We start from the raw sequence: 25,995 nt of genomic DNA, 5'->3' as shown, positions 1-25,995 counted from the left end.
TATATAAATCTATGGTACACCCACATCTTGAATATTGTGTGCAGATCTGATCGCCCATCTCAAAAACGATATTAGAAGTGGATAAAATACAGAAAAGAGCAATAAAAATGATAGGGGGGATGAATGGCTTCCATATGAGGAGAGATTAATAAGACTGGGACTTTTCTGCTTAGAAAAGAGACGACTAAGGCGGGATATGATTGAGGTCTATAAAATCATGCCTGGTGTGGAGAAAGTAAATAAGGAAGTGTTGTTATTTACTCCTCCTCATAACACAAGAACTAGGGGACACCAATGAAATTAATAGGCAGCAGGTTTAAAACAAACAGAAGGAAGTATTTCTTCACACAACACACAGTCAACCTGTGGAACTCTTTGCCAGAGGATGTTGTGAACAGGGGCGGCTTCAGGCACCAGCGCACCAAGCGCGTGCCTGGGGCGGCAAGCTGCGGGGGGCGGCCTGCCAGTCGCCGTGAGGGCGGCAGTCAGGCTGCCTTCGGCGGCGTGCCTGCGGGAGGTCCGCCGATCCCGCAGCTTCAGCGGCAATTCAGTGGCAGGTCGCCAAAGGCACAGGACCAGCAGACCTCCCGCAGGCATGCCGCCGAATCTGCGTTACCAGCGGACCTCCCGCAGGCTTGCCACCAAAGGCTGCCTGACTGCTGTGCTTGGGGTGGCAAAATACATAGAGCTGCCCCTGGTTGTGAAGGCCAAGACTATAACAGGATTCAAAAAAGAACTAGACAAGTTCATGGAGGATAGGTCCATCAAGGGTTATTAGCCAGGATGGGCAGGGATGGTGTCCCTAGCTTCTGTTTGTCAGAAGCTGGGAATGGACAACGGGATGGATCACTTGATGATTACCTGTTCTGTTCATTCCCTCTGAAGCTCCTGGCATTGGCCACTGTAGGAACACAGGATACTGGGCTCAATGGACCATTGGTCTGACTCACTATGGCCATTCTTATGTTTTTGTGTAATTTTTAAAAATGTGTTATTTACTCCTCATAACACAAGATCTAGGGGTTACCCTATGGGTTGTGGCAGTTCCTGAGAAAGGAGAACACGGTATTATGTTTCTAGAAATAAGTAGAAGACAGGACAAAGCTGATTTTGAAACTTTGGCATGGTTGAAATGGCACTTACTTGCAAAGCACCTGTGAGTTACACATTTTGGAAGCGTTAGAAATTACCAAATTCTTTTGGCCTTTGTCTCTAACATAGACAATTCCAACACTGTTTGAATACTAAAATTTCTATTAAGTTTGTTTTTTAAAAGGTGAGCTACAAGAGCTTTTAAAGATTTTATGAGCCCACCAAGAAATTCTGCATTTTGCTTCTGGTTTCTCCTCATATTTCAAAATCCTAAGGCTATGTTATGATCTCATTTGGAGTAACTGCTGAAATAAGTGGAGTCTCTCTGGGTTGACAATGGTGTAACTAAAATCAGAATTTGGCAAATGGGTTGTGTATGTGTTAAAGATTGTTCCTGGTTTTCATGCTTCCCAGATATTCGTGTTTGTTGTCAGTTTGTCCATCTCACGGGTCAGAGTCCTTATAAAGGCTTTATTTCAAAACCTTACTTTTATAATTTTTCTGTTTGGTTTTCTTAATATAACATATATAACATTAATGTCATTATTTCATTTTTTGTCCATGAAGTCACAATAAAATATTTCCATCTATTAAACACTTGTGCTCTGTTTACTACTTTTCAATGCTTTGTTGATGCTTTGCTTTTGCACATTCTCTATGTAAATGGTATATAATAATTTTGATTACTAGATTTCTAAATGTACAAGTAGTATTTATAATGTGTGTAATGTGTGGGAGTTCATATTACTTTTAGAAACTAAACTTTTGCATTTCTAGCTTTTTTGAGTTCAAGTAAGTAATCTTAATATGTTGCATTAACGTGGGTTTTTAAATCCAAAATTAATAAAACAATATGTGTATACATAGTAATATATATTTGAAGAAAACAAAGCAGAAAATTGGAGCGTTTTTATGTTTTCATTTTTCTCATTCCTTTGTTTTTTCCATTAGATTTGTATACTGTTCAAATATATAATTAATATAGTTACAACAATGTGTCTACTCATACAGTATAGATTTTACAGAGACAATCAAGACATTCAGAATGAAGCATTTTTATTATAGTTTTTTTGATAAATGTTCATGATTGTTAGATTGTAACTAAGATCAATAATTTGCAATAGTGCATCTTAAAAATGCGTATTAAAACAGGAAATGTTAGACTGTTCTATTGCAAATCGCTGATATTTACTCCTGGGGGAATTCTGCGCCATTGCACAGTGCAGAATTTCCTTTCCCCTACAGAAATGGGCTGTAGTGCTGCTAGTTGTCACTGGGTGCTGCTGGACTCAGCAGAGCCCAGCTCATACATAGAAGACACTGCTGGGGGGAGGAAGAGGGAGCTAGAAGGTTCCTGGCAGCTGCAGTTCCCAGCATGCCCTGAGGCAAGGAGAGGGCGGCAGGCAGGAAACTCCATGCAAGCCCGGGACTGATCATCAGGCTGTTTCTCCCTCTGGATCCCTGGGCTCGGGGGAGGGGGCAAAAGAGGGCGGGTATCTTGCCCGTGGGGGCCCCGCAGCTGGGCTCTGGGTGGGTGTGGGTATCTGGGCAAGGGGATGCGGGTATCTTGCCCGTGGGGGACCCGCAGCTGGGCTCTGGGGCAGAGAGGGTTCAGGTGTATTGGCTGGGGGTGGGGGGCACGGCTGGGCTTTGCGGGGAGGGGTTGCGGGTGTCTGGCACCCTGACAGGGCTCTGGGAAGGGGGCAGAGAAACAGGATCTGGGTTGTCATAGGTGTTTCTTTAACTCTCTCTACTCCTGGGGGAAATTTTGTGTTTATATTGTTACAGACATACTTGCTGACAGGTATTTTGAAATAAATTTCCAAAATAATTGAAATTGGTGCGATTATGTAGTGCAGGAATCGGCAACCTTTGGCACGCGGCTCGCCAGGGTAAGTACCCTGGCAGGCCGGGCTGGTTTGTTTACCTGCCGCGTCCGCAGGTTCGGCTGATCGCTGCTCCCACTAGCCGCAGTTCGCTGCTCCAGGCCAAAGGGGACGGCAGGAAGCGGCGGCCAGCACATCCCTCGGCCCGCGCCGCTTCCCGCAGCCCCCATTGGCCTGGAGCGACGAACCACAGCCAGTGGGGAGCTGCGATCGGCCAAACCTGAGGACGTGGCAGGTAAACAAACCAGCCCGGCCCGCCAGGGTGCTTACCCTGGCGAACCGCGTGCCAAAGGTTGCCGATCCCTGATGTAGTGTTATTTTGACACACAAAATTTGCAGAATTTTGCAGTATTTTAAAATATTGTGTACACATTTTTTTATTTTTGGCGCAGAATTTTTAAATTTTTGGTGCAGAATGCCTCTAGGAGGAATATGATATTGGACAGTTTTAATGGTAATGGCATTCAAACATTTTCTCATTTAAAAACAATTGAAAAAATGTGTCACTTTGAATGCCTTGGCTGTTTTTGTAAAATGCCAAAACCTTACACAAATCAGAATTTTTTTATTATTATTTTTTTTTAAGTACGGGTATCCATTTCTGCAACTCTTACTTACTTGAGGAGTCCCATTAGCTTTATTGGAACTGTTCGAATGAGGGCTTTCAAACCGGGCCCTTGGATTTTGCTGACTGCCGTGTATTGGGGTAGAATCTGCCCTTTCCTATTTGATGGCATCCCTTACATGTACGTTGAGAAATGTCCCATTTCTTGTGTAATGAGAGAGGTTTTAACAAATTATGTAACTGTGCATATCATACAGCAAAAGTGTGTGCCATGTTTTTTCTAGGTGACAAGTGTGACACATGCATAGACATGACCTGGCAGATGGATCTGTAGAATCTTTTAAAAATTAGTAATAGATGACACAGTTTGTAATAGAGTCATCTTCTGGACAGTTGTAGCACTCGGTATTTTTATTTACAGGGAATAGAAGACCACAACCTTTTAGCCGGACATCTTGCCATGTTTACTAATGACTTTAATCTGGCTCAGGATTTATATCTGGCATCCACCTGTCCTGTTGCTGCACTTGAGGTACCCAGTTAAGTTACCTAAAACGTTGTCAGATGTTAATTGTTTTTCTTGCCAACCTAATATACACTACTACCTGATTATTTTACATGGTGATAATTCTGCTCAGTTTTGTTGTATTTCTAAACATTTTGAGTCATGATATGGGTCTGTCAATTGCTTAAGATAAGTATGTATTATGCCTCTTATTACAATATCACCTTCTTGCTATCATCTGTCTCAAACTTTCTGTTGAATCCAGCCAAGATTCTAACATTGATAATTGTATTTATAATACTAGAAAATAATATAATGATTCAGTATTTGATGCTTACATCAGAAAATTGTTTCCCCCCCAAAAGCTGATTTCAAAGAATTTCTTTTGGTAACAGATGAGAAGAGATTTGCAGCACTGGGACAGCGCACTGCAGCTGGCTAAGCGTTTGGCCCCAGGCCAGATCCCATTCATATCAAAGGAGTATGCTATGCAGCTTGAATTCACGTATGTTCTCCTGTAAAAATGTAGTATTGTAATATTGAACTAGTACTCCTACTAAGTAGAAAAATATTAGTGATATCCTGAAAGCATTTCCACAAAGATCTTGATTTGTTTGAGCCACTCCAGCTCATTGCAGTGCTATACAGAATCCCTGAGAGGTCCTGCAGCTGCTGTACCAGGGAAATTGGGAGTATCCACAGAAAACTACTCTGGAGACATGGTTCACAAAAATAGCTGCTCATGATCGATTTAAGTGCCCAAAAAGGCAAAAAATGAAGTGTACACCAACCGGCAAACTTCCCAATGCAAACAAAATAAACTGTTAACCAGAGGTTTAGTTGCAGAGCAGTGTCAGCTTGGAGTAGCTTTCTCCTTCCTGCCATCTTTTATCTCCACTGTTGAGAGTGGAAGACAGCCTGGTATTTAAATGCCCATGCCTCTCCTTCCCAAGTCACGCTGGGTCATCCCATCTCCTGTATATTTGTGAAAAAGGAGAGCCAGACTTCCAGGTGAGCAGTCCCTGGTAGAGAGAAGGAGTCTACCCTACTCCCCTTGTCTTTTAAACCTAACTATATAGCTGCCCCTACCAGGTTGATATCCTGTTCCCTTTGGCTGCCAAATCAAGGTAGGGGATCATGGCTGCTTCAAGTATGTTCCCGTGAGCAGCCACTGAAGCAGGCTTAATCTGGTAAAGCAAGTGAGATTTATGGGAAAACAGTGGTTGAGAGATTGCTTCTCACAGTACCAGGTTTCTACGCTACCAAAGAGATCATACAAAGGAGCTCCTTAGAAGTCAAATTCAGCCTCATCACCAGTGACTTTCGAGCTTTAGAAGGCTCACTTCCTAGGGCCCATAGAAGATTTTGGCACAACAGCCATAAACCGTGACATAGGCCTTATTTCCATGCAAATATGCACTGAAATCACTAAATCATTTTTAATTCACACCTTTTGTTGTTTTGGAACAAGTCTGGGAGCTTCTTATTTGGGAATAATAATGTCCTATTTCTATTTTGTTTAAGTTGGTAAATAAATCATTCAGTCAACATTAGTGGTATCAAAATAGGACACTTCTTTCTGAAATCAGCTTCTATTGCTTGTTGAGCTCAAGGTGTAAAGGCCTAGAAGTGATATAGGAAAGAGGCTTCTCCAAGAGACAGGTGTGCATACTCACTGTTTATTCTTCTTGGAACATGAAGGGACATGACACACATGCTTAATTACGCCTTCTTATCTGAGCCACAGAGTCCTGGAGAGCCATAATTAAAAGGTTCAAGGCCCATAGGGTCAAAGTGAAAACTAAATATGCCATGGCACAAACTACATAACACTTACTAACTAACAATAATACAATTTAAGTCTAGAAATTAAGGGAGTTTTGTATCAAAATCCCCCAAATCGCCCTGTATACTGAGAGAAGATACCTGCAGGTGGCCACAGAAAGGAGGGAACTGAGGCATTTGTGACCATATGGTACTTTTGTAACCTTAGGTCTGAATGTGGTGCTGCTTTCCAGAAGGTTTCCAAAGGAAATGCAGCAGCACTAGGGGTGCACATCACACAAAATGGGAATATGCAGTGGCTACCTCAAAAAAGAATTGCAATTTACATTAAATGCTGCAAAAATGTGATCACAGGATTAACTGTTTTAATAGGAGTCAATTAGCTGACAAATAAATGGAATGGATATCCTAAGTATGCAGGCTTAATATCTCTGCAACTGTTATTCCTATTAATTTACATTTTTAACATAAGTTATTATTTTCTTTTAGGGGTGATTATGTGAATGCTTTGGCGCACTATGAGAAGGGAATCACAAAGGACAATAAGGTAACACTCTTCAATGATGGCAGCATACAAGTAATTATAATATGTATTATACACTGAATCCTTCTATTACAGTATATTTAAATACAGGATTTTGTATTCTTCTGTAAATGATATGACTCTCTTCCTTTTCGAAGAACAATATTGATATATTGGTCTTTCCTGTCATTTTATACACAGAGAAAAATGGCTTACTTGATGTAAAACAGTAGTTTATTAATATCTATTGCATTAAGATTGTAGTACAGAAATTATTTTTACCATTTGAACAATATTTATATAAATATGAAGTGGGACAGTGCCAAAATAATAATATATTTATATATGATACTTATATAGATCTCTGCTCCTTTGGTGTAGTCAATTGTTCAGTAAAGAAGAAGAAAAATGAATAGTCAGATTTTTTCAAAACAAGAGAAATAGAAATGCTTCCTTGTATATTTTAAAACCAAATGTGTGAATTGGGGGCTAGTACTTTGAGAGAAGTCCAATTAGAAGCAAGTAATTTCCCCATCTGTCTTTTTCTGTACATTTGTTTTGGTGTTTTGTTCTGTTTCTTTGTCTCTTTTTGAAACTTACCTTTGTCCTGTATGCCTGGCCTACTCAGTTATTTAAAAAAATAGAATGTAGTGTGAAAGACTAGATGAAACTTCACCAGAAAGTTACCTAAATGTGGCCAGCAAGGAAAACATAGGCTTTTCCACAATTAATGGTGCCATTATTTAATCATAAATACTGACTGTTGCCTTTTCAAACTCTGGTTTAAATTTTTTAGACAAGAACAGTTTTACCTGAGGTCAGGTCGTTTCTGGTTGATGCATTTCACTGTTGTTGCAATCATTGCAATGGCTTCTGTAAAACCAATACTTTTTGTACTGAAAATATAGTTATCACTTTACTTTTGATCACCAGTACCAGGAACATGATGAAGCTTGCCTAGCTGGAGTGGCTCAGATGTCCATTCGAATGGGAGACATTCGTCGAGGGGTTAACCAAGCCATTAAACATCCTAGCAGGCTGCTAAAGAGAGACTGTGGAGCCATTCTGGAGAGTATGAAGGTATCCGTAGCAATAGAGAGAGCATTAATAACATGATGAATTCACAGTCTACAAATAAATTAACATTTGTATAATTTTCATTATTGTAGCAATTTTCAGAAGCCGCCCAGCTATATGAAAAGGGGCAATATTACGACAAGGCAGCATCAGTATATATCCGCTGTAAAAACTGGTAAGTGCAGCTTTAGTGCGGTATTATGTTCCTTGAAAAACAGGTTATATTGTAGTGCCCTTTGAAAAGGAATAGGAGTCCCTGATCAACTTGATTAATCAGACACATAGTTCACATGACAAACCTTCTACTGACTCTTTTCCTGGGGACTAGGTCAAGTATGATTTACACTCTCTGAATCTTCAGAAACACAGGTTGATGTAAATCAAAACTTCTAGTGCTAATAAAGCCAATTCAATCAGGATGGATGTGGCCCATTCCCAGCAGTCGACAAGAAGGTGTGAGTATCAACAGAGGGAAAATTATTTTTTGTAGTAACTCAGCCACTCCCAGTCTTTATTCAGGCCTAATTTGATGGTGTCAAGTCTGCAAATTAATTCCAGTTCTGAATAAAGGCCTGAATAAAGACTGGGAGTGGCTGAGTTACTACAAAAAACAATTTTCCCTCTGTTGATACTCACACCTTCTTGTCGACTGTTGGGAATGCGCCACATCCACCCTAATTGAATTGGCCTCGTTAGCACTGACCCCCCACTTGGTAAGGCAACTCCCATCTTTTCATGTGCTGTATATTTATACCTGCCTACTGAATTTTTCACTCCAGGCATCTGATGAAGTGGGTTATAGCCCACAAAAGCTTATGCCCAAATAAATTTGTTATTCTCTAAGGTGCCACAAGGAAGGACTCCTCATTGTTTTAGCATCATAGGGCTGCTCAGTGTCATTTCCAAAATGAACTTGGCCCTTGTCCAGTTCCTAGGGAGCAGGTGTTTACATAATAGAATTGCCACCATAATTGGACTCCTCTTAGCAATCTCTGCAGAGCGAACAATAATTGAATTGGTAGAAAGACAGATGTACCTTTTCCTCATGAGCTAGTTCCTCCAGGTCAGAAATGAGACACACTGGGGTAGTGCAGAGAAGGCTTGCATTGCTGTCATCAGTACTGTGCCTTTTCTGTGAATAAATGAGAGTATGGCAGAGTCCAGAGTGGTCTGTCTGGCACTTCTCACAAATAGAAACTACAGACCAGATCCACTAAAGTATTTAGGTATGTAACTTCCACTGGTTTCTAAATACCTGTGAAGATTGGGGCCTATGATCACATCCAAAATTAAAACAAGGAAAAAATGATATTCTAATTCTGTAAGGCCCCTTTACATTGTCAGAGCAGCATAAAATGGCCCGAAAATGCACAGTAACCAATTCCTAGTTTTTAGATGTGTAGCAAGTGCATATTTTTGAAAACTTTGAAGCTCTTTCAAAGCTTCTCTTGTATATAACAGAAGAGAGCATATTTATAATGCAAAATATCATGATTAATTTCCTTGTTCGTTTAAATGAAAATGAGATCACTTTTACATACTACATTTTTTTGTCTTAATTATTACTAAAGAATAAGATCATGTTGTTGCTGGTATTCATACTGCACACATTTTGTAAGTCCCTTTTTCTTTTCTCTCAAGTATTTCTATAAATATGCATATACTTTTATTTGGCGAAGACAAATTAAAAAGAAAGATCAATTTATTATTCGATTACTTTATTCTCTTTGTTTTCTAGGGCAAAGGTTGGTGAGCTTCTCCCTTGTGTATCATCTCCAAAGATTCACCTGCAGTATGCCAAGGCAAAAGAAGCAGATGGCAGGTGTGTTTAATTTCCAGAATCAAATAGCCAAGGATTTAAAGCTACAGAATGTTAATATTCACAGTTTTATTCATAAAAAAATTAGTATATCTAGTGACTACGTATTTGTGGAAAAATATAAAAATCAAGTGTTATGCAAACATCTTGAAACTAGACAAAGATTATGCTGCTGATTAGGAAAGAAATACTTCTGATAGATTATCCTTGGGTTAAACTTTAAAAAGCTATTTTTTAAAAAGTAGCATTAAAGCTGTTAAGTACTGTAGCTTTGTTCAGTGGTGGTGATGTGCTGAAGTTTATTTTTCTTCTAAAGACTCATTCTAAGTTTTTATAAAAAGCTATGATTAGTCATCACAGTCTGTGAAACAAAAAGTTTTTACTTTTTAAAATAAATTACAATAGCACTGTTTGTAATAATTGGGTCTCCAAATTTACTTTCATTGTGAACTCAACTGTAAGAAGCGAGTGAAGTTCATAAAATGTCACAATAACAATAAACATCAAACATCAATAAACATTGATGAGAAAAGGTGGAAAAGAGACAAAAAAGCCTATTGATATAATTCAAGGACTGTGTTAAGATCATGCCTGGTAAACGAGAAAATGGGTGTGTTGGAAATTAGGGCTAACTGATGATCAAAATATTGAGAGGATGGGCTTTTCTGCTCATCACTGCCCTTTTGAAGTCCTTAAAAGAGAGAACTTTTGGGGGAAATTCAGGAGGAAGAAGCTGTTTGCCAGCAACTGCTGCAGCAGGCTTTACCATCATGGCTGCCACTGTCTCTTGAGTCCCCAGGATCTATTGTAACACTGTGGGGCTCTCTTATCCTGATCCTGATCCTGAGAAAGATGCTGACCAGATTGGGCCAGAGAGGGGGATTCAGATGACATTGCCACCTCCACCAGCTCCAGCTAAATTCTGAATGCTACCTGCGATGTGAGACTCTCCCAGTCTCTCACATGTGCGCGCTCACACACGGTGTCTTCTTTTTTCAAATCCGCCCTCCCCCCCACATATTTCTTCTCTTTCCTGTCCCTCTGCTTTTACCTTCTGTTTAATAAGAGTCTGGCTTAGCCAGGCAAGACTGTATTTGTAACATTGCTGTTACCCTGTGACCAGAAAGAGGTGACAAAAAGCAATGCCCTAAAGATGCTGGTACAAGTTTGCCAGATCTCGCAGTGACTATTAAGACAGTGAGCCATATCCCCTCCCCACACAGCACTGTGGTTGCAGGTAGGAGTCAACACCAGATACAAAAGCTGCATTTTCGATCTTCGCTGTTCTTTTCTCTTCCCACTTGTGTGTGTCTTGTGTTGTCTTCTAGGAAACAGAATTGGACTTTAACAGCAACAGCAACCACAACAGCTCAACTAATATCTTTTCATTTCCCCAAAAGGACAGTTATTACCAACATTATTACCACATAAGAGACTGTCAAACAAATGGTTTTTTCCTTCTAAAAACTCTATAGCTAAAGGCAAAGGAAAGAAGGAATGTTGTTAAAATGAAAGTCTTACTTAATACTTTACGTTTTAAATGCTTTAACTGTTTTCTTTTGTTTTCTGTATCTTTAATGAAAGGTTATAAGACTGTTCAATTTTATAGTTGCCATGGTACTAAGCAGGCTCGGGTCTCTATTCCATATCTGAATCTTGTTTAACACTATTTAATGTTGGATAGTAACAGCGTCCTGTTAATACCCTTCTTTGACTATTTTGGCTATTTATTCCCATCTAAATTAATACAATGCACCTCATTTACACTAAAGACAGGGACAGTCTTTGCAAATTATTGATTAATGTTTAGATAAGCAAACACAAAAGCAAGGATACTTAATCACAAAATATAGTTTTTGTTATTTGTAATATACAAATAAACGTACTGCAGAATATTTTGTGAAAATAACAAAGTCTTAGTATTATGAGGAGTCACTGCAGTGCTCTTCTGCTAAATATTTGCTGTGATGTGAGCAGAGACCACTATTTTTAGGACAGTAATACAGTGTGTGAATGAGGAAGGTCCTATTGTAACTTGTTTGACTGGGGAAGAGAAGAGAATGGGAGTTCTTCTTCGAGTGATTGCTCATGTGTATTCCACAATATGTGGCATGCTCGCCACATGCACCAGTGCCGGAAGTTTTTCCCCTAGCGGTATCCATAGGGGAGCGCCCCAGCAACTCCTGGAGTGGCGCTTCTATGACATGGTATAAGGGGCACTGCGCGCTTCCCCCCACCCTCAGTTCCTTCTTGCCGCCAGTGAAGGTGCATCGGACCTGCTCTGCTCCAGCTTGTCTGCAGCTTTCCTCTTGAACTCTTGTTCGTTCATAGTTAGTTAGTACCTGTAGTTAAAGTAGTTTAGTTTAGTTTAGTGCACCCAGGTCGGGGCATGCCCAGTGCCCTGGGCTTTAAGTCGTGCGACACTTGCAGGCAGCCAATGCCAGTGAGTGACCCGCACATGGACTGTTTACGCTGTCTGGGGGAAACCCATCTCAGTGATCGCTGCAAGACTTGTAGATCCTTCAAGCCTCGGACCAAGAAAGAAACGGACATTTGTCTCCAAGCCATTCTGATGGAGTCGGCGTTGACCCCGACTCCGGTGCGCTGCTCCGAGTCGGCACCGGGTACCGCGGCGTCGGTGCATGGCGACCCTTCGATGCCTTCCACCAGTCGGCACCACTCCCTGTCCGAGGCACTGGAGCAAGACCAGGGGAGAGACTAGACCCATATTGGGCAGTTCTCGGTCCCCGTTGGTCACCACTCCTCCGACTCAGGTTGAGTGGAGTAGCCCGGCCCAGTCGGCGCAGGCTGGGACGGTGCAAGCAGCCTGGGACGTTATGTCCCTGCCGGTATTAGGGGCACCGCCACCATTGGCTCCCCAGTCCAGAGGCAAGCCACCGCTTGGATCGCCGCAGTCACCTCCTGGTTGGTACCGTTCGCGGTCGAGGGAATGTTCCCGACGCCGTTCGCTGCTCAGCAACCGCCCCGTGCGTAGTCCACACCAATCGCCATCGACCCCCACCAGGTTGGCTGGGTTCTAACTGACAGGGGTTCCAGGCACTGTTCCGCCTCAAGGGACCGTAGACCTCGCGAAGGGAGCAGGCCTCATCAAGACCGAGACAGACGGCACTGGAGGTCCTCGTCTCTGAGAGGCTACCATAGCCCGTTGCAATACTGGTATCAACGCCGTTCCCATTCTTCGTCTCGCTCCAGGCGCTGTCACGGATGCGCCCGCCGGAGCCGATCGCAGAGCAGCTGCTACGGGCGGTACCATTTCTCCACCTCAGGATCATGGTCTCGTGGTCGGCACCATTCCCGACGCCACCGCTCCTCCCGGTCCAGAGACACCGGTAGGTCGTACGTGAGCCCAGCCTCCCTTCGTAGTCGTCAGTCGATGGGACAGGCTAGTCAGGCTGAACAGCCTGCTCCGCCAATGCAACAGCAGGTGCAGTGGCACTGGGCTCCTTGGCCAGCACCAGTGGTGGTGCGCTCGGTGGCCGGAGCCTCAGAACGACCATCGGCCTCCCTTTCCCAGCCTCTCAGAAAGGAGTCAGTGGGATGTGCATGTTCGGTTCCGGGCCCGGCGGGCAACCAAGTGGTGGGACCTCCAGTACCGCTGGGTACGCAGAGTACTGCGCCTGCATCCTCACTCTCCCCTGTTGAGGCGATTACGCCCCCTCCTCCCTCTGTTCCGCAAAAGGATTCTAAGGCCCACCAGGAACCATTGAAAAGGGTGGCATCAAGCCTCAACCTTCAGGCCGAGGGGGTGGAGGAACCCTCGGACTCACTCTTCAATGTCCTGTTGGCCTCGGTACCAGGTAGGGTGGCCCTTCCACTCCACGAAGGGGTGGCAAAAATTTCAAATGCCTTGTGGCAAACCCTGGCTTCCTTGCCCCCCATCTCTAAGAGGGCAGAACGGAAGTACTTTGTGCCCACCAAGGGGCATGAATACCTGTACACCCACCCTGCCCCCTACTCCCTGGTGGTCAAGTCAGTCAACCACAGGGAGAGGCAGGGCCAACCAACGCCTACTCCGAAAAATAAAGACTCAAGGAGGTTGGACTTATTTGGGAGAAAGGTTTATTCATCCTCAAGTTTCCAGGCTCTCCTGGGTCGGTATGCGTTCAATTTGTGGGGCGCTCTACCCAAATTCGAGGACTCCCTCCAGGAGCGTGACAAGAAGGAGTTCAAAGCTCTGGTGGAGGAGGGTACAGCGGCTGCCAGGGCAACCCTGCAGGCAGTGTCGGATGCTGCGGATACAGCTACAAGGTCCATGGCCTCCGCGGTGTCCATGAGAAGGGCGTCATGGATCCTGCTGTCTGGGCTGTCCAGTGAGGTGCAGAACTCCTTGCAGGACCTTCCGTTCGATGGCAAGGCCTTGATTGCAGAACAGATGGATGTGAAGCTGCACGGCCTGAAAAATTCCCACACTACGCTTAAGACACTTGGCCTCTATGTCCTGGCTCCGGCTAGGCCCAAGTTTAAGCCTCAGCAGGCTCCCACCCAGGCCACCCACTCTAAATACGAGCCCCCTTATAAAAAGTCACGGGACTATAAGAAATGCCCTCAGAGGCAGTCCCGGTCTGCCCCCCAGTCTGGGTCCTCCAAGGGTAAACAGGCAGGGAAACATCAGTTTTGACGGGACGCCCAGGGGCGACCTACCAGTTCACACCAGGGATCCACCCGCAATAAAGCTTGCCTTCTCCAACTGGTTGTGTGCTTTTCTCCCGGAGTGGTCGCGGCTGACTTCGGACCATTGGATTCTCAACACCATCTCCCAGGGCTACACCCTGCAGTTTACCTCTACCCCACCCAACCACCCTCCACGCCGTCCCTCCTGGGGGACCCCTCTCACGAGGCCCTGCTCGAGCAAGAGGTGGGGCGACTCCTTGGCTTAGGAGCGGTGGAAGTGGTGCCAGCGGAGTTCAAACACAAGGGGTACTACTCCCGCTACTTCCTTATCCCGAAGGCCAAAGGGGGGGCTCAGGTCCATCCTGGACCTGCGAGGCCTGAACCAGTACATGGTAAAGCTCAAGTTTCGCATGGTCTCTCTGGCCTCCATCATCCCCTCCCTGGATCCCGGGGGCTGTTACGCCACCCTCGATCTGCAGGACATGTACTTCCACATTCATATATTCGAGGGGCACAGACGCTTCCTCCGTTTCACGGTTGGGCAGGAGCACTACCAATTTACGGTCCTCCCGCTTGGCCTGTCCACTGCTCCCAGGGTATTCACAAAATGCATGTCTGTGGTGGCGGCCTATCTCAGACGTCGTGGGGTCCAGATCTTCCCCTGTCTGGATGACTGGCTGGTCAAGGGCAGCTCCCGGTCACAGTTGCGGGATCATATGGCTGTCCTCCTGTCCACGTGCACCACCCTGGGCCTGTTGGTGAATGACACCAAGTCCACGTTAGTCCCAGTACAGCACATAAAGTTTATCGGGGCAGTCCTGGATGCGACGTCGGCCAGGGCCTCCCTCCCACCGGACAGATTCAAGACCCTGAAAGGGCTCATCAACACAGGCACAAGGTTTCCCGTGACGACTGCCAGAGCGTGTCTCCAGCTCCTGGGTCACATGTCGGCATGCACATAGGTGGTTCACCACGCCAGACTCAGGATGAGGCCCCTCCAGCTCTGGTTGGCCTCAGTGTTCTCCCAGACCAGAGACAGGATGGACAAGGTCCTCACTGTACCCGAGCCAGTGATCGCCTCCCTACAATAGTGGTCCTCCCCGGGGAACATGCTCCACGGGGTCCCATTCAGGGGCAGGCCCCCGTCGGTGGAGCTGGTGTCCGACACGTTGGACCTGGGGTGGGAAGACCATGTGGGGGACGTTCAGACCCAAGGTCTGTAGTCTGCACAGGACCTTGCCCTGCATATAAACGTCAAGGAACTCAGGGCGGTCCGGCTGGCATGTGTGGCCTTCCACTCGCACCTGGAGGGCAGAGTGGTCAGGGTTCTCACAGACAACACAGCCTCGATGTTTTACATCAACGGGCAAGGTGGGGCCCGCTCCTCTGCCAGGAAGCCCTCAAGCCGTGGGACTTCTATATTGCCCACATTTGCCTACAGGCCTACACCTACCAGGCGCCCGGAACTTGTGGGCGGATCTCCTGAGCCAAGTGGTCTCAGCACGAGTGGTCTCTACATCCAGAGGTGGTGCACAGACTTTTCCAAGAGTGGGTGAACTCCCCAGGTGGACCTGTTCGCAACTCGGCAGAACTGCCAGTGTCCCCAGTTCTGCTCTGGGGGGAAGAAGGAGGGGGCTGGGAGTGGGTGCTATCTCCGATGCCTTCCTCCTATCCTGGTCAGGCCAGCTTCTCTATGCCTTCCCCCGATCCTGCTGATCATCAAGGTCCTGGAAAAGATAAAGACGGACAGGGCCCGGGTCCTCCTGATTGCCCTGGCGTGGCCCAGGCAACATTGGTACGGGACCCTCACGAGCCTGGCGGTTGCCCCACTATGGCTGTTGCCATCCCGCCCAGACCTGCCCTCCCAGGACCAGGGCCGCCTCCTCCACCCCAACCTAGCAGCACTCCATCTCACGGTGTGGCTGCTCAATGGTTAGGCCGGGAGGAAAGGACGTGCTCAGAATGGGTTCAGCGCGTCCTCTTGGAAAGCAGGCAACCCTCCACGCATCGAGCCTACTTGGCAAAGCGGTCTCGGTTTTCCTGGTGGGAGGCTGAGTGGGGCGTTTCCCCGATCCAGCTCATTTTAAACTACCTCCTTCACCTTAGAGCCCAGGGCCTAGCACCCTCGTCCATCAAGGTGCACTTGGCCGCCATATCATCCTTCAACCCGCCAGTGCAGGGGCACACGGTATTCTCCCATGCTATGACTGGCCAATTCCTTAAGAGATTGGATCATCTCTTCCTGTGCGTTAGGGCCCCAGTCCCGCAGTGAGACCTGATCTTGGTGCTGGCCTGGTTGACGGGTCCCCCCTTTGAGCTGTTAGCTACATGCTCCTGGTCACACCTCTCGTGAAAGGTAGCCTTCCTGGTGGTAATCACGTCTGCTAGACAGGTCTCAGAACTGAGGGCCCTGACCTCCGAGCCCCCGTACATGGTGTTCAGTAAGGATAAGGTCCAGCTCCGCCCACATCCTTCGTTCCTCCCAAAGGTGGTCTCCGCCTACCACATGGGTCAGGACATTTTCCTGCCGGTCCACAAGCCCCATGTGTTCAGTGAGGAGCGCTGCCTCCACACGCTGGATGTGAGACGGGCTCTGGCCTTTTACCTGGAGCAGACTAAGCCGTTCAGGAAGTTTTCGCAGCTGTTCATCGCCTTGGCCGAATGCATGAGGGGTCGGCCGATCTCCACTCAGTGGTTCTCCAACTGGATCACCTCGTGCATCCGTACCTGTTATGACCTGGCGGGAATCCCTCCGCCGTCAATTGTGAGGGCACACTCAACTAGGGTGAAAGCCTCGTCAGCTGTCTTTTTAGCCCATGTCCCCATTCAGGACATTTGCAGGGCTTCCACATGGTCTTCAGTTCACACGTTCACCTCGCATTATGCAATCGTCTCCCAGACCAGGGAAGATGCCGGGTTCGGCAGGGCAGTGCTCTGTCCTGAGAGTCTGTGAACTCCTACCCACCTCCAACAGATATAGCTTGGAATCACCTATTGTGGAATACACGTGATCAATCACTCGAAGCAGAAAAGACAGTTACCTTTTCCGTAACTGGTGTTCTTCGAGATGTGTTGCTCATGTCCATTCCACATCCTGCCCTCCTTCCCCTCTGTCGGAGTTGTCTGGCAAGAAGGAACTGAGGGTGGGGGGAGCGCACAGTGCCCTTTATACCGTGCCATAGAGGCACCACTCCAGGGGCTGCTAGGGGCGCTACCCTATGGGTACTGCTAGGGGAAAAACTTCCAGCTGGTGCACATGGCGAGCATGCACACCTATTGTGGAATAGACATGAGCAACACATCTCAAAAAACACCAGTTATGGAAAAGGTAACTGTCTTTTCTGCTTCGAGTGATTGCTCATGTCCATTCCACGTTAGGTGTGCGTGCTCGCCACATGCACTGGTGCTTGACATTTTTCCCTCAGTGGTATCTGTAGGGGACCGGCTCTGGCCCACTCCCTCCCTCAACTCCTTCTTACCGCCAGTGACAGTGCTGGAACATCACCTTGCTTCAGCAAGCACTTACTTACCCAGTGGTTTTTTTTTTCTCTTAGTGTTGTAAATAGTTAGATAAGTAGTTCTTTTGTTCTTTAACGACTAGCGTGTTAGTGTTGTAGATAGGTTAGATAGTCCCCTGTGGGACTTAGCTCAGGGACGGGGCATGCCCCGGGCCCTGGTTTCAAGTCTTTTGATCGCTGTAGAAAGCCTATGCCAATAGGCGACCCTCACCAAAGTTGCTTGAAGTGTTTGGGAGAAGCCCACATTAGCGATAAGTGTTTCAGCCCTCGCGACGGTCTCCAAGCCGCCAAAATTGGACTTGGCACCAAGTACAGCAGCATCAGTGCAAAGTGCACCTCTGGCACTGGCCTTCCAGTGCCGGTCACAGTCCCGGTACTGGCTAAGAAGCAGAGGAAGCACCCAGGGAGAGGACATTCCCTGACATCCCGTGTGGGAAAGGAAAAGTCTGGGGAGGAGCATAGACCCTCGTGGGGCAGAAAGTCTCCGGAGCCCAGCCAGGCACCTGTATCGCCAGGTAGGCCAGCCAGCCCTCCTAGGAATGCACTGGCCACCCCAGGTAGTGGCAGAGGCCCCAGCACCTGGAAGTCTCCAGGGGGAAGCCAGCACTGGAATCCATGCCATGTTCTCTGTCTGTGCGGCATCGCTCCCTGGCACCGCGGCAGTTGACATCAAAGTGACAATCCCCAGGGATGCGCTTCTGACCTACCCAGACTGACCAATGTTCCTAGCACCATTCACGGGACTCTCGGCACCTGTTCCCTGTGGGATGGCACCGCTCACCTGATGGCCAACACGGCCTCAGCTCGCCAACGGTCCCCAGAATGGCTCCAGTCTCTGGACAGGAGATGTCGCTCCCTGGGATGAGGGACTCCATCAGGGCCCCGATGAAGTCAATCCCAGCCGTTACCGAGGTGCAGATCGCTGGACTCACGGCACCGATCGTCCGGGTCGAGGCAGCGCTCCCCTCCATCCCATTCCCAGTCACCAGACTCACAGCACTGATCTCAGAGCACTAGGCGTCAACTACCGGGTCACCGTCACTGATCCCCCGAGCTCCGTCACCGATCCCTGGGCAGATGGCTTCAGGGCTCGGCTCTCTGGTACCGGTCCCCCTGCTGCAGACATCAGGATAGCAGGCAGGGAGAGGACTTCGAGACTGCATCAGCACCGCAGTGGTCTCCAAGGCAAGACCTTTCCCCTTCAAGCTCAGAGGAGGAGGAGGTAGCTGGTGTCTTGGGCCAGGCACACCCAGCCAAATCGGGGGGGCTCCCCCAGGGCCACTGCCTGGTGCATAGCCCCAGGGCCAATGGCCTGTCCCTTGGCAGTTTTGGAGGTTTCCCCAGGCACCAGAGACAATCATGCAGTGCTCTGTGTCAGGAGCATCAGAGAGGAGGTCAGCGACAGTATCCCGCCTGCCCCTGGACAAGGACGAAGGGTCTGAGCAGGATGCCCAGGAACCTCCCCCAGCCTCGGTGGAGGCCACCTAAGCAGAGGACGCAGAGCCAATCCCTCCTCCCATTCTCGCCTCCTTGTCATCCTTGCCCGACAAAGCAGTGGCGGGACCATCCCAGACAGTACCACAGGACGATGCCAAGGCACACCAGGAGTTGCTGAAGAGGGTGGCAGCGTACCTGGAGTTGGAGGCAGAGGAGTTGGTGGAACCCTCGGACGCCTTGTTTGACATCTTGGCTGCGGTAGCCCCATCCAGGGTGGTACTCCCCATTCATGAAGGGGTGGTAAAGCTGGTAAAAAACTTTGTGGCAAACCCCATCCTCTCTCCTGGCCAGGAGGGCAGGCGGAGAAAAAGTATTACCTCCCTGCGAAAGGGTTTGAATACTTGTATTCTCACCCGGCTCCGAACTCTCTAGTGGTCTCAGTGGTCAACGAGAGAGAGAGACAAGGGCAGCCAGGCCCAACTTCCAAAAATAAGGATGGCAAAATGCTTGATTTATTCAGGAGAAAAGTTTATTCATCTGCCAGCCACCAATTGTGAGTGGCAAACCATCAGGCCTTACTCGGGAGGTATGATTTCAATGTGTGGCAGTCAATATCTAAGTTTGCAGACTCGTTACCTGAGGAGTCCACGCAAGAGTTCCTTGCCATCCTAGATGAGGGGAAAACTGGCAAGGGCCTCCCTTTAGGCTGCCTCGGATGCAGCGGACTCGGCCACGAGATCCATAACGACAACTGTGTCCATGAGGTGGGCATCGTGGCTGATGTCCTCTGGGATGTCGACAGAGGCTCAACTCTCGATCGAGGACCTCCCTTTTAATGGCCTGGCCCTGTTCGCAGAACAGACAGACACAAGGTTGCATGGGCTTAAGGATTCTAGGGTTATCCTACGTTCCCTTGGCCTATATACACCGGCCGCCTAGAAAGAAGTTCAAACCGCAGCAACCCCATAGACCAAATGGTCAATCCAGACCAGAGCCCTACCACAAGAAGGGCAGGGACTATAAGCACCGCCAAGGCCAACAATCGGGCCCTGCCTCTCACTCGTCAGTTTACGTCCCGGCCAGGCACCACCTGGAGAGAATCCTCACAATTCTGCCGCAAGTGCTTACAACTCTGAAATGGTGATCAAACCCAGTAAACATTTCTGAAGGAACACCCTTTACAACCCCAAAACCCACAAAGATGCTAGTGTCGGACATGTCCAACCTAGCTGGGGGACCCACCTTGGATCGCTGAAAATCCAGAGGTTGTGGTCCTGGGAGGAGCTCACACTACACACACAAATGTCAGGGAGCTCAGAGGCATCCGTTTGGCTTGCGAGGTGTCCTTCCCTGACTATCCCATCAAGTGGTTAGGTGTAGACTGACAATACAGCCACCATGTTCTATGTCAACAGGCAATGAGGAGTGAGTTCTCGGCTCTCTGCCAAGAAGCCCTCCAGCTGTGGGAGTTCTGTATCCAGCACGGCATACACATCGAGGTGATACATCTCCTCAGTGTCCGAAACACACTGGCAAATTGCCTCAGCAGGGCGTTCTGTTCTCACCACAAGTGGTCCCTCCACGAGGAGGTTGTCAAAATGATCTTCCAGAGGTGGTGTACCAAGTGGACCTGTTCGCCACCAGGTGGAACAGGAAGTACCATCAGTTTTGCTCCCTCCAAGGACTTTTCTCCTGTCTTGGGCAGACGACCTGATGTACGCCTTCCCACCAATCCCTCTTATCGGCAGGACCCTCCTGAAAATAAAGAGGGACAAAGTCACGGTCGCCATGATCACCCCAGCGTAGCCCCACCAGCATTAGTTTGGCATGCTCATGGACTTGGCGTCAGCGCCCCCATTGACGCTTCCCAACCACCCAGATCTGCTCTCTCAGGATCACGGGAGGTTATGCAGCCAAACCTCGCCTCACTCCACCTCTCAGCGTGATGTTGCGTGGCTGAACCCAGAGGAGCAGGCCTGCTCTACTCATGTCCAGCGAGTGCTGCTGGAAAGTAGAAATCCCTCTACTAGAGTAACTTACCTGGCGAAATGGAAACGCTTCTCCTGCTAGGCGTTGGAGCAAGGGATCTCCCCGACCCAGTAGTCTCTGCAGTCCATTCTAGACTACCTGCTTCATTTAAAGCATCAGGGCCTAGCCTTCTCCTTGATCAAGGTGCACCTGGCAGCCATTTCAGCCTTCCAGGGCAGATCGGTGTTCTCACATGAGATGACAATCAGGTTCCGTAAGGGCCTGGAAAGGCTCTTTCCGCCAGTCCGGAACCGGGTACCCCAGTGGGACCTCAATCTAGTCCTTTCTAGGCTCACTGGCCCTCCCTTCGAGCTGTTAGCCTCCTGCTCTCTTTCACATCTATTGTGGAAAGTTACCTTCCGTGTGACTATCACTTCAGTGAGGCGGGTCTCCGAGGTTAAAGCCCTTACATTAGTGTACTACAAGGACAAGGTTCAGTTATATGCCCACCCAGCTTTCCTGCCAAAGGTGGTGTCGATTTTCCATATTAACCAGGACATATTTCTCCTCGTTTTTTGCCTGAAGCCTGGCGCGTTGAACGAGGAGAGCCATATGCACACCCTTGACATTAGGTGGGTTCTGGCCTTTTCCTTAGAGCGTACTAAGTCCTTCATCGCAGTGGCCAACAGAATGAAAGGCCTCCCGGTATCTTCTCAAAGGCTTTTGTCTTGGATTGCCACTTGCATTCGCACTTGTTATGAGCTGGCACAAGTTGTATCTCCACAGATAGTGATGGCTCATTCGACCAGAGCTCAGGTGTCATTGGCAGCCTTCCTGGCGCAAGTCCCTATCCAGGATATCTGCAGGGCCACAACGTCGTTGTTGGTGCATACCTTCATGACCCACTACGCCATCACCCAGCAGGCTAAAGATGAGGCTGGCTTTGACAGAGCTGTGTTGCAATCGACACAGCCATGAACTCCTACCCACCTCCGGGGATACTGCTTGGGAGTCACCTAACATGGAATGGACATGAGCAATCACGCGAAGAGGAAAAAACAGTTACTAACCTTTCATAACTGTTGTTTTTGGAGATGTGTTGCTCATGCTCATTCCATGACCCGCCCTCCTTCCCCACTGTCAGAGTTCTGGCAAGAAGGAACTGAGGGAGGGAGGGGGCTGGCAGTGCCCCTTACACCAGCGCACATGTGCGCCACTCCAGCGGGCTCCAGAGCTGCTCCCCTACGGATACCACTGAGGGAAAAACTTCCGGCACTGGTGCATGTGTCGAGCACACACACCTAACATGCCAGTTTAGATGACTGTGGAGATACTCTCATAAAGTATGTAGACTGTTAATGCTGCTTATCTTCTAAGGCGAGTCAAAAGATGATATTGTATGAAGTGTTGTCTGTCTTCCTACTGCCATTATCCATCCCAACAGAAGAAGAGTTCAAAAGGGGTGTACATCTACTAAACAAATTGGCTAAACAAACAACATCTTGGTTTCACAGCATAACTTCTCAGGTGTAAAATGTCATGAATCCCTTGCATAGAATATTGTGAAGAATTCTTAACAAAGCCAAGAAAGCTTGAATGTAAAATGTGGGCATCATTATTTTTCAGATATAAGGAAGCGGTTGTCGCTTATGAGAATGCCAAACAATGGGATAATGTAATCCGGCTATATTTGGATCATCTTAACAATCCTGAAAAAGCTGTTAGTATTGTCAGGGAAACACAGTCTCTCGATGGAGCCAAGATGGTAGCCAGGTAATGCAGTACTGTAGTTACATTAGATAGATTTACAAACCTAACTTTCCTAACCTTATTTCTTTATAACCTCTCATGCTATCGTCCTTGTTGCTCTCTTCTATGTTTTTTGCCAAGTTCTAGAATTATGTACTAGAAGTGATTCAAAAATGAGATGTAAACAGTAAACCGGGGTGGGCAAACTTTTTGGCCCAAGGGCCACATCTGGGTGGGGAAATTGCATGCAGGGCCATGAATGTAGGGCTGGGGCAGGGGGTTGGGGTGTGTGGGTGTGTGGGAGGGGGTGCGGCAGGGGGCTGGGGTGCAGGAGAGGTGTGAGGTGCGGCAGGGAGCTCAGGGCAGGGGGTTGGGGTGCAGCAGGGGGCTCAGGGAAGGGGGTTGGAGTGCAGGAGGCATGCAGCAGGGGGCTCAGGGCAGGGGGTTGGGGTGCAGGAGGGGTTCAGGATGCGGGCTTCGGCCCGGCGCTGCTTACCTGGAGCGGCTCCGGGGTGGCAGCAGGGCTAAGACAGGCTCCTCCACGCCACGCCACGCTGCTCCCGGAAGCGGCTGGCATCACGTCCCTGTGGCCTCTGGGAGGGGGGGGTGGGCGGGCGGCAGAGGGCTCCGCGCGCTGCCCTCGCCTGCAGGTACCTCTCCTGAAGCTCCCATTGGCCATGGTTCCCCATTCCTGGCCCCCCACCTTCCCCAGGGGCCGAAGGGACATGGTGCTGGCCGCTTCCCGGAGCGCCACAGAGGTGGCAATCCTGCGGGCCAGGTCCAAAGTCCTGATGGGCTGGATCCGGCCCGCGGGCCATAGTTTGCCCACCCCTGTAGTAAGCCGTCGAGTCCATCCACAGAGAGGTTTCACTTTTACAAAGGGCTGTTTAGTTTTTTGGATATCTTCTCTATTAATTTGTTGATACATTCCAGTCTTCTGTTTGCTTTTCTTACTATAGAAGTCTTAAGTTTTTGTCCATTCTTATCAACAGATTTTTTGCTTGATTCATGTCTTCTAGCTTGTAACCATGTAAAGCATAGTCCCTTTAGTTACGTTATTTATATTATATTCTGTTTTCCTCATTACCTGGTATCTGGGAGGGATATTCTTATTTTATTTTATTTTGTAGCATGTATTTGAATTTATGGGGTGGGCACCTAGTGCATAGAAGGGGCACCTCTAGGTTATTTTCATAAATCTGAATCTGTGGTTTTTTGTATAGTGCAACACTTCATAATCCCTGAGTTGAGCACTGAAAGGATTAATCGCATGCTGGGGGCTTCTTCTTTTTTTAAGCTTCTAGAATGCTCATGTTAGCACATCTGTAGCTTTATGTAGGGCCAAAGCTGGTGCTAGACAGTTAAATTTTTACATTTGGAAACCGAGGGTGATATTCACTCATGGTGTTGAGGACCAGTGCAAATCTCTGCACCATGTAAGCTTAGTCAGCTAGGTAGCCAGACAAGCTGCCTAATGCATGCCATGGAGCTAGTCACTGTACTAGTCATTGCAGGACATGTGTGGAAGGTGCCATCAGGGACAAAGGAAGTCCATGGGGACCACTTCCAGTTTGTGTTTATGCAGATCCAGTGGTCCCAGCATCCTGTAGAACCATTGCATTGGGGTTGTGGCTGCTACTGGAGCCCTGCATACTAACTTTGGGGAGGGAGGGGAGCGGGGGGAGAGTATGTGAGTGTATTTCATCACTACATCCTCCCTGCAGTCTCAGGTTTCTACACAAGGGAAGTGAATTTCACTCTGAGTGCATAATTTTGAATGTTCTCACCCTTACATACAATAACACAAACAGACAAAAGCAGTAAATATCCATTCAGTTCAAAGTGCCATGTATGGTTGCCTGGGTGCATATCAAGAACATCACACTTTATTAAGAATGCGTAATGGACATAATTGGACAGATGACGTGGAACAATCAGAACTTCAGCTTTATTATTTTTAAAGCATATTTCAAAGGCAGTAGTCCTCACTGAGAACCAGTGTCAAATTTTAAATGGAAAGAAGAGTACGGTATATGAAAATATCATTAGAAAAAGGCTTCTGAAGAACATTTTTTGCATTTGAATGTCTCAAAATTGGCCAAATAGAAATTTATCAGTTTCACCAAAAAAGTTCACTTTTGGCCTGTCAATAAACATACAAAATTTGATCCCAAATGATAGAATCTTTTAGAAAACTATAAACAAGCAAGCTTCAAATAGAAAAGCCTTCTCATCCATAATTCTTACTAGAAATTAGTTTATCATAAGGTACAAGCATATGCTAATAGCAGCACACTAGAAGAATGATTTAATGGTCCCTCCATTGCCACACTCATTGCACAAGAGAGATTTTCTTTGGAAAACATTTGGTGTGTGTTTATTATGTTATTTAACAAAAGTATTAATGTGTTTATTCTGATCAGATTCTTTCTGCAGTTGGGTGACTATGGTTCTGCCATCCAGTTTCTGGTCATGTCTAAGTGTAATAATGAAGCTTTCACACTGGCCCAACAGCACAATAAGATGGAGATTTATGCTGACATCATTGGTGAGAATTCTATTTTAATAATTTTATTTGGAATTCTTTAGCAATTTATGGCCTATTTGTGAAGAAAGGCATAGAGAAGTCTGTAATAATAATGTGCAGCTGTGTGAAATTTCACATCTCTTTGATCCATGGTCACCTACAGAATTCAGTTTTCTGCCTTATTAATACTAGGAGGCAATGGAAAACTCACTGAACCAGTTCACAGTTATGCCATTTGACCAGGCCTAATAAACAACCAGGGTAATTACATTATGGTGTGTAAAACCTAAATTAAAGAACTGCTCCAGTAAGTCATTAGTAAGGCAGCGAGTTTGTCATGGATTCTGTGACTTCTGCAGCAGCTGGTGCACCTGGCTCAGGGGCAGCTTAGGCAGCCCCTGCACCAGGCGCACCAGCCACTGCTGGAGCAGTCTTGTGCCACTGCCTCCTCCCCGAGCAGCAGAGTTTGGGTGTGGGAGGGGGCATGGGGTTGGGGCACGGGATGGGGTGAGATGGGCTCTGGGCGGCACTTACCTGGGGCTCCCCAGAAGCAGCGATATCCCCCTCCCTCAGCCTCTAGGCGGAGGTGTGGCCAGGCAGCTCTGCATCCTGCCTCCGCCTGCAGGCACCGCCCCCGCAGTTCCCATTGGCCACAGTTCCCAGCCAGTGGGAGCTGTGAGGCCAACACTCTGGGTGGAGGCAGCACGCAGAGCTACCTGGTCATGCCTCCGCTTAGCAGCTGAGCGGAGGGGATGTCGCCGCTTCCAGGGAGCCCCCCAGGTAAGCGCTGCCCAGAGCCTGCCTCACCCCATCCCGTACCCCTGCCCCCTCCTACACCCAAACTCTACTGCTGCTGGGGGGGGAGGCATGGAGCCAGGTCGGGAACCTGCCAGTCCCGCCATCACGCCCCCC

The 25,995-nt window shown here is 47.8% G+C and overlaps 1 protein-coding gene across 4 annotated transcripts in view; it reads left to right on the top strand.

The window, feature by feature from the left end:
• The window catches only part of WDR19 (WD repeat domain 19), a 142,640-nt gene that overhangs the window by 71,738 nt on the left and 44,907 nt on the right, over window positions 1-25,995 (top strand). For all 4 annotated transcript variants that reach the window (XM_026647981.1, XM_026647983.1, XM_026647980.1 and 1 more), the window contains exons 19-26: window positions 3,965-4,075; window positions 4,444-4,553; window positions 6,323-6,380; window positions 7,290-7,436; window positions 7,526-7,608; window positions 9,172-9,255; window positions 22,434-22,580; window positions 24,980-25,104. In XM_026647981.1, the coding sequence (XP_026503766.1) occupies window positions 3,965-4,075; window positions 4,444-4,553; window positions 6,323-6,380; window positions 7,290-7,436; window positions 7,526-7,608; window positions 9,172-9,255; window positions 22,434-22,580; window positions 24,980-25,104 (865 nt within the window). The remainder of the gene's footprint in view (window positions 1-3,964; window positions 4,076-4,443; window positions 4,554-6,322; window positions 6,381-7,289; window positions 7,437-7,525; window positions 7,609-9,171; window positions 9,256-22,433; window positions 22,581-24,979; window positions 25,105-25,995) is intronic.

Source organism: Terrapene carolina, unplaced genomic scaffold (assembly GCF_002925995.2).
Source record: "Terrapene carolina triunguis isolate 2854851 unplaced genomic scaffold, T_m_triunguis-2.0 Scaffold66, whole genome shotgun sequence".
Taxonomy (NCBI): Eukaryota; Metazoa; Chordata; order Testudines; family Emydidae; genus Terrapene; species Terrapene triunguis.
The sequence above is the reverse complement of the archived record's forward strand: the minus strand, read 5'-3'. Positions and strand labels throughout refer to the sequence as shown.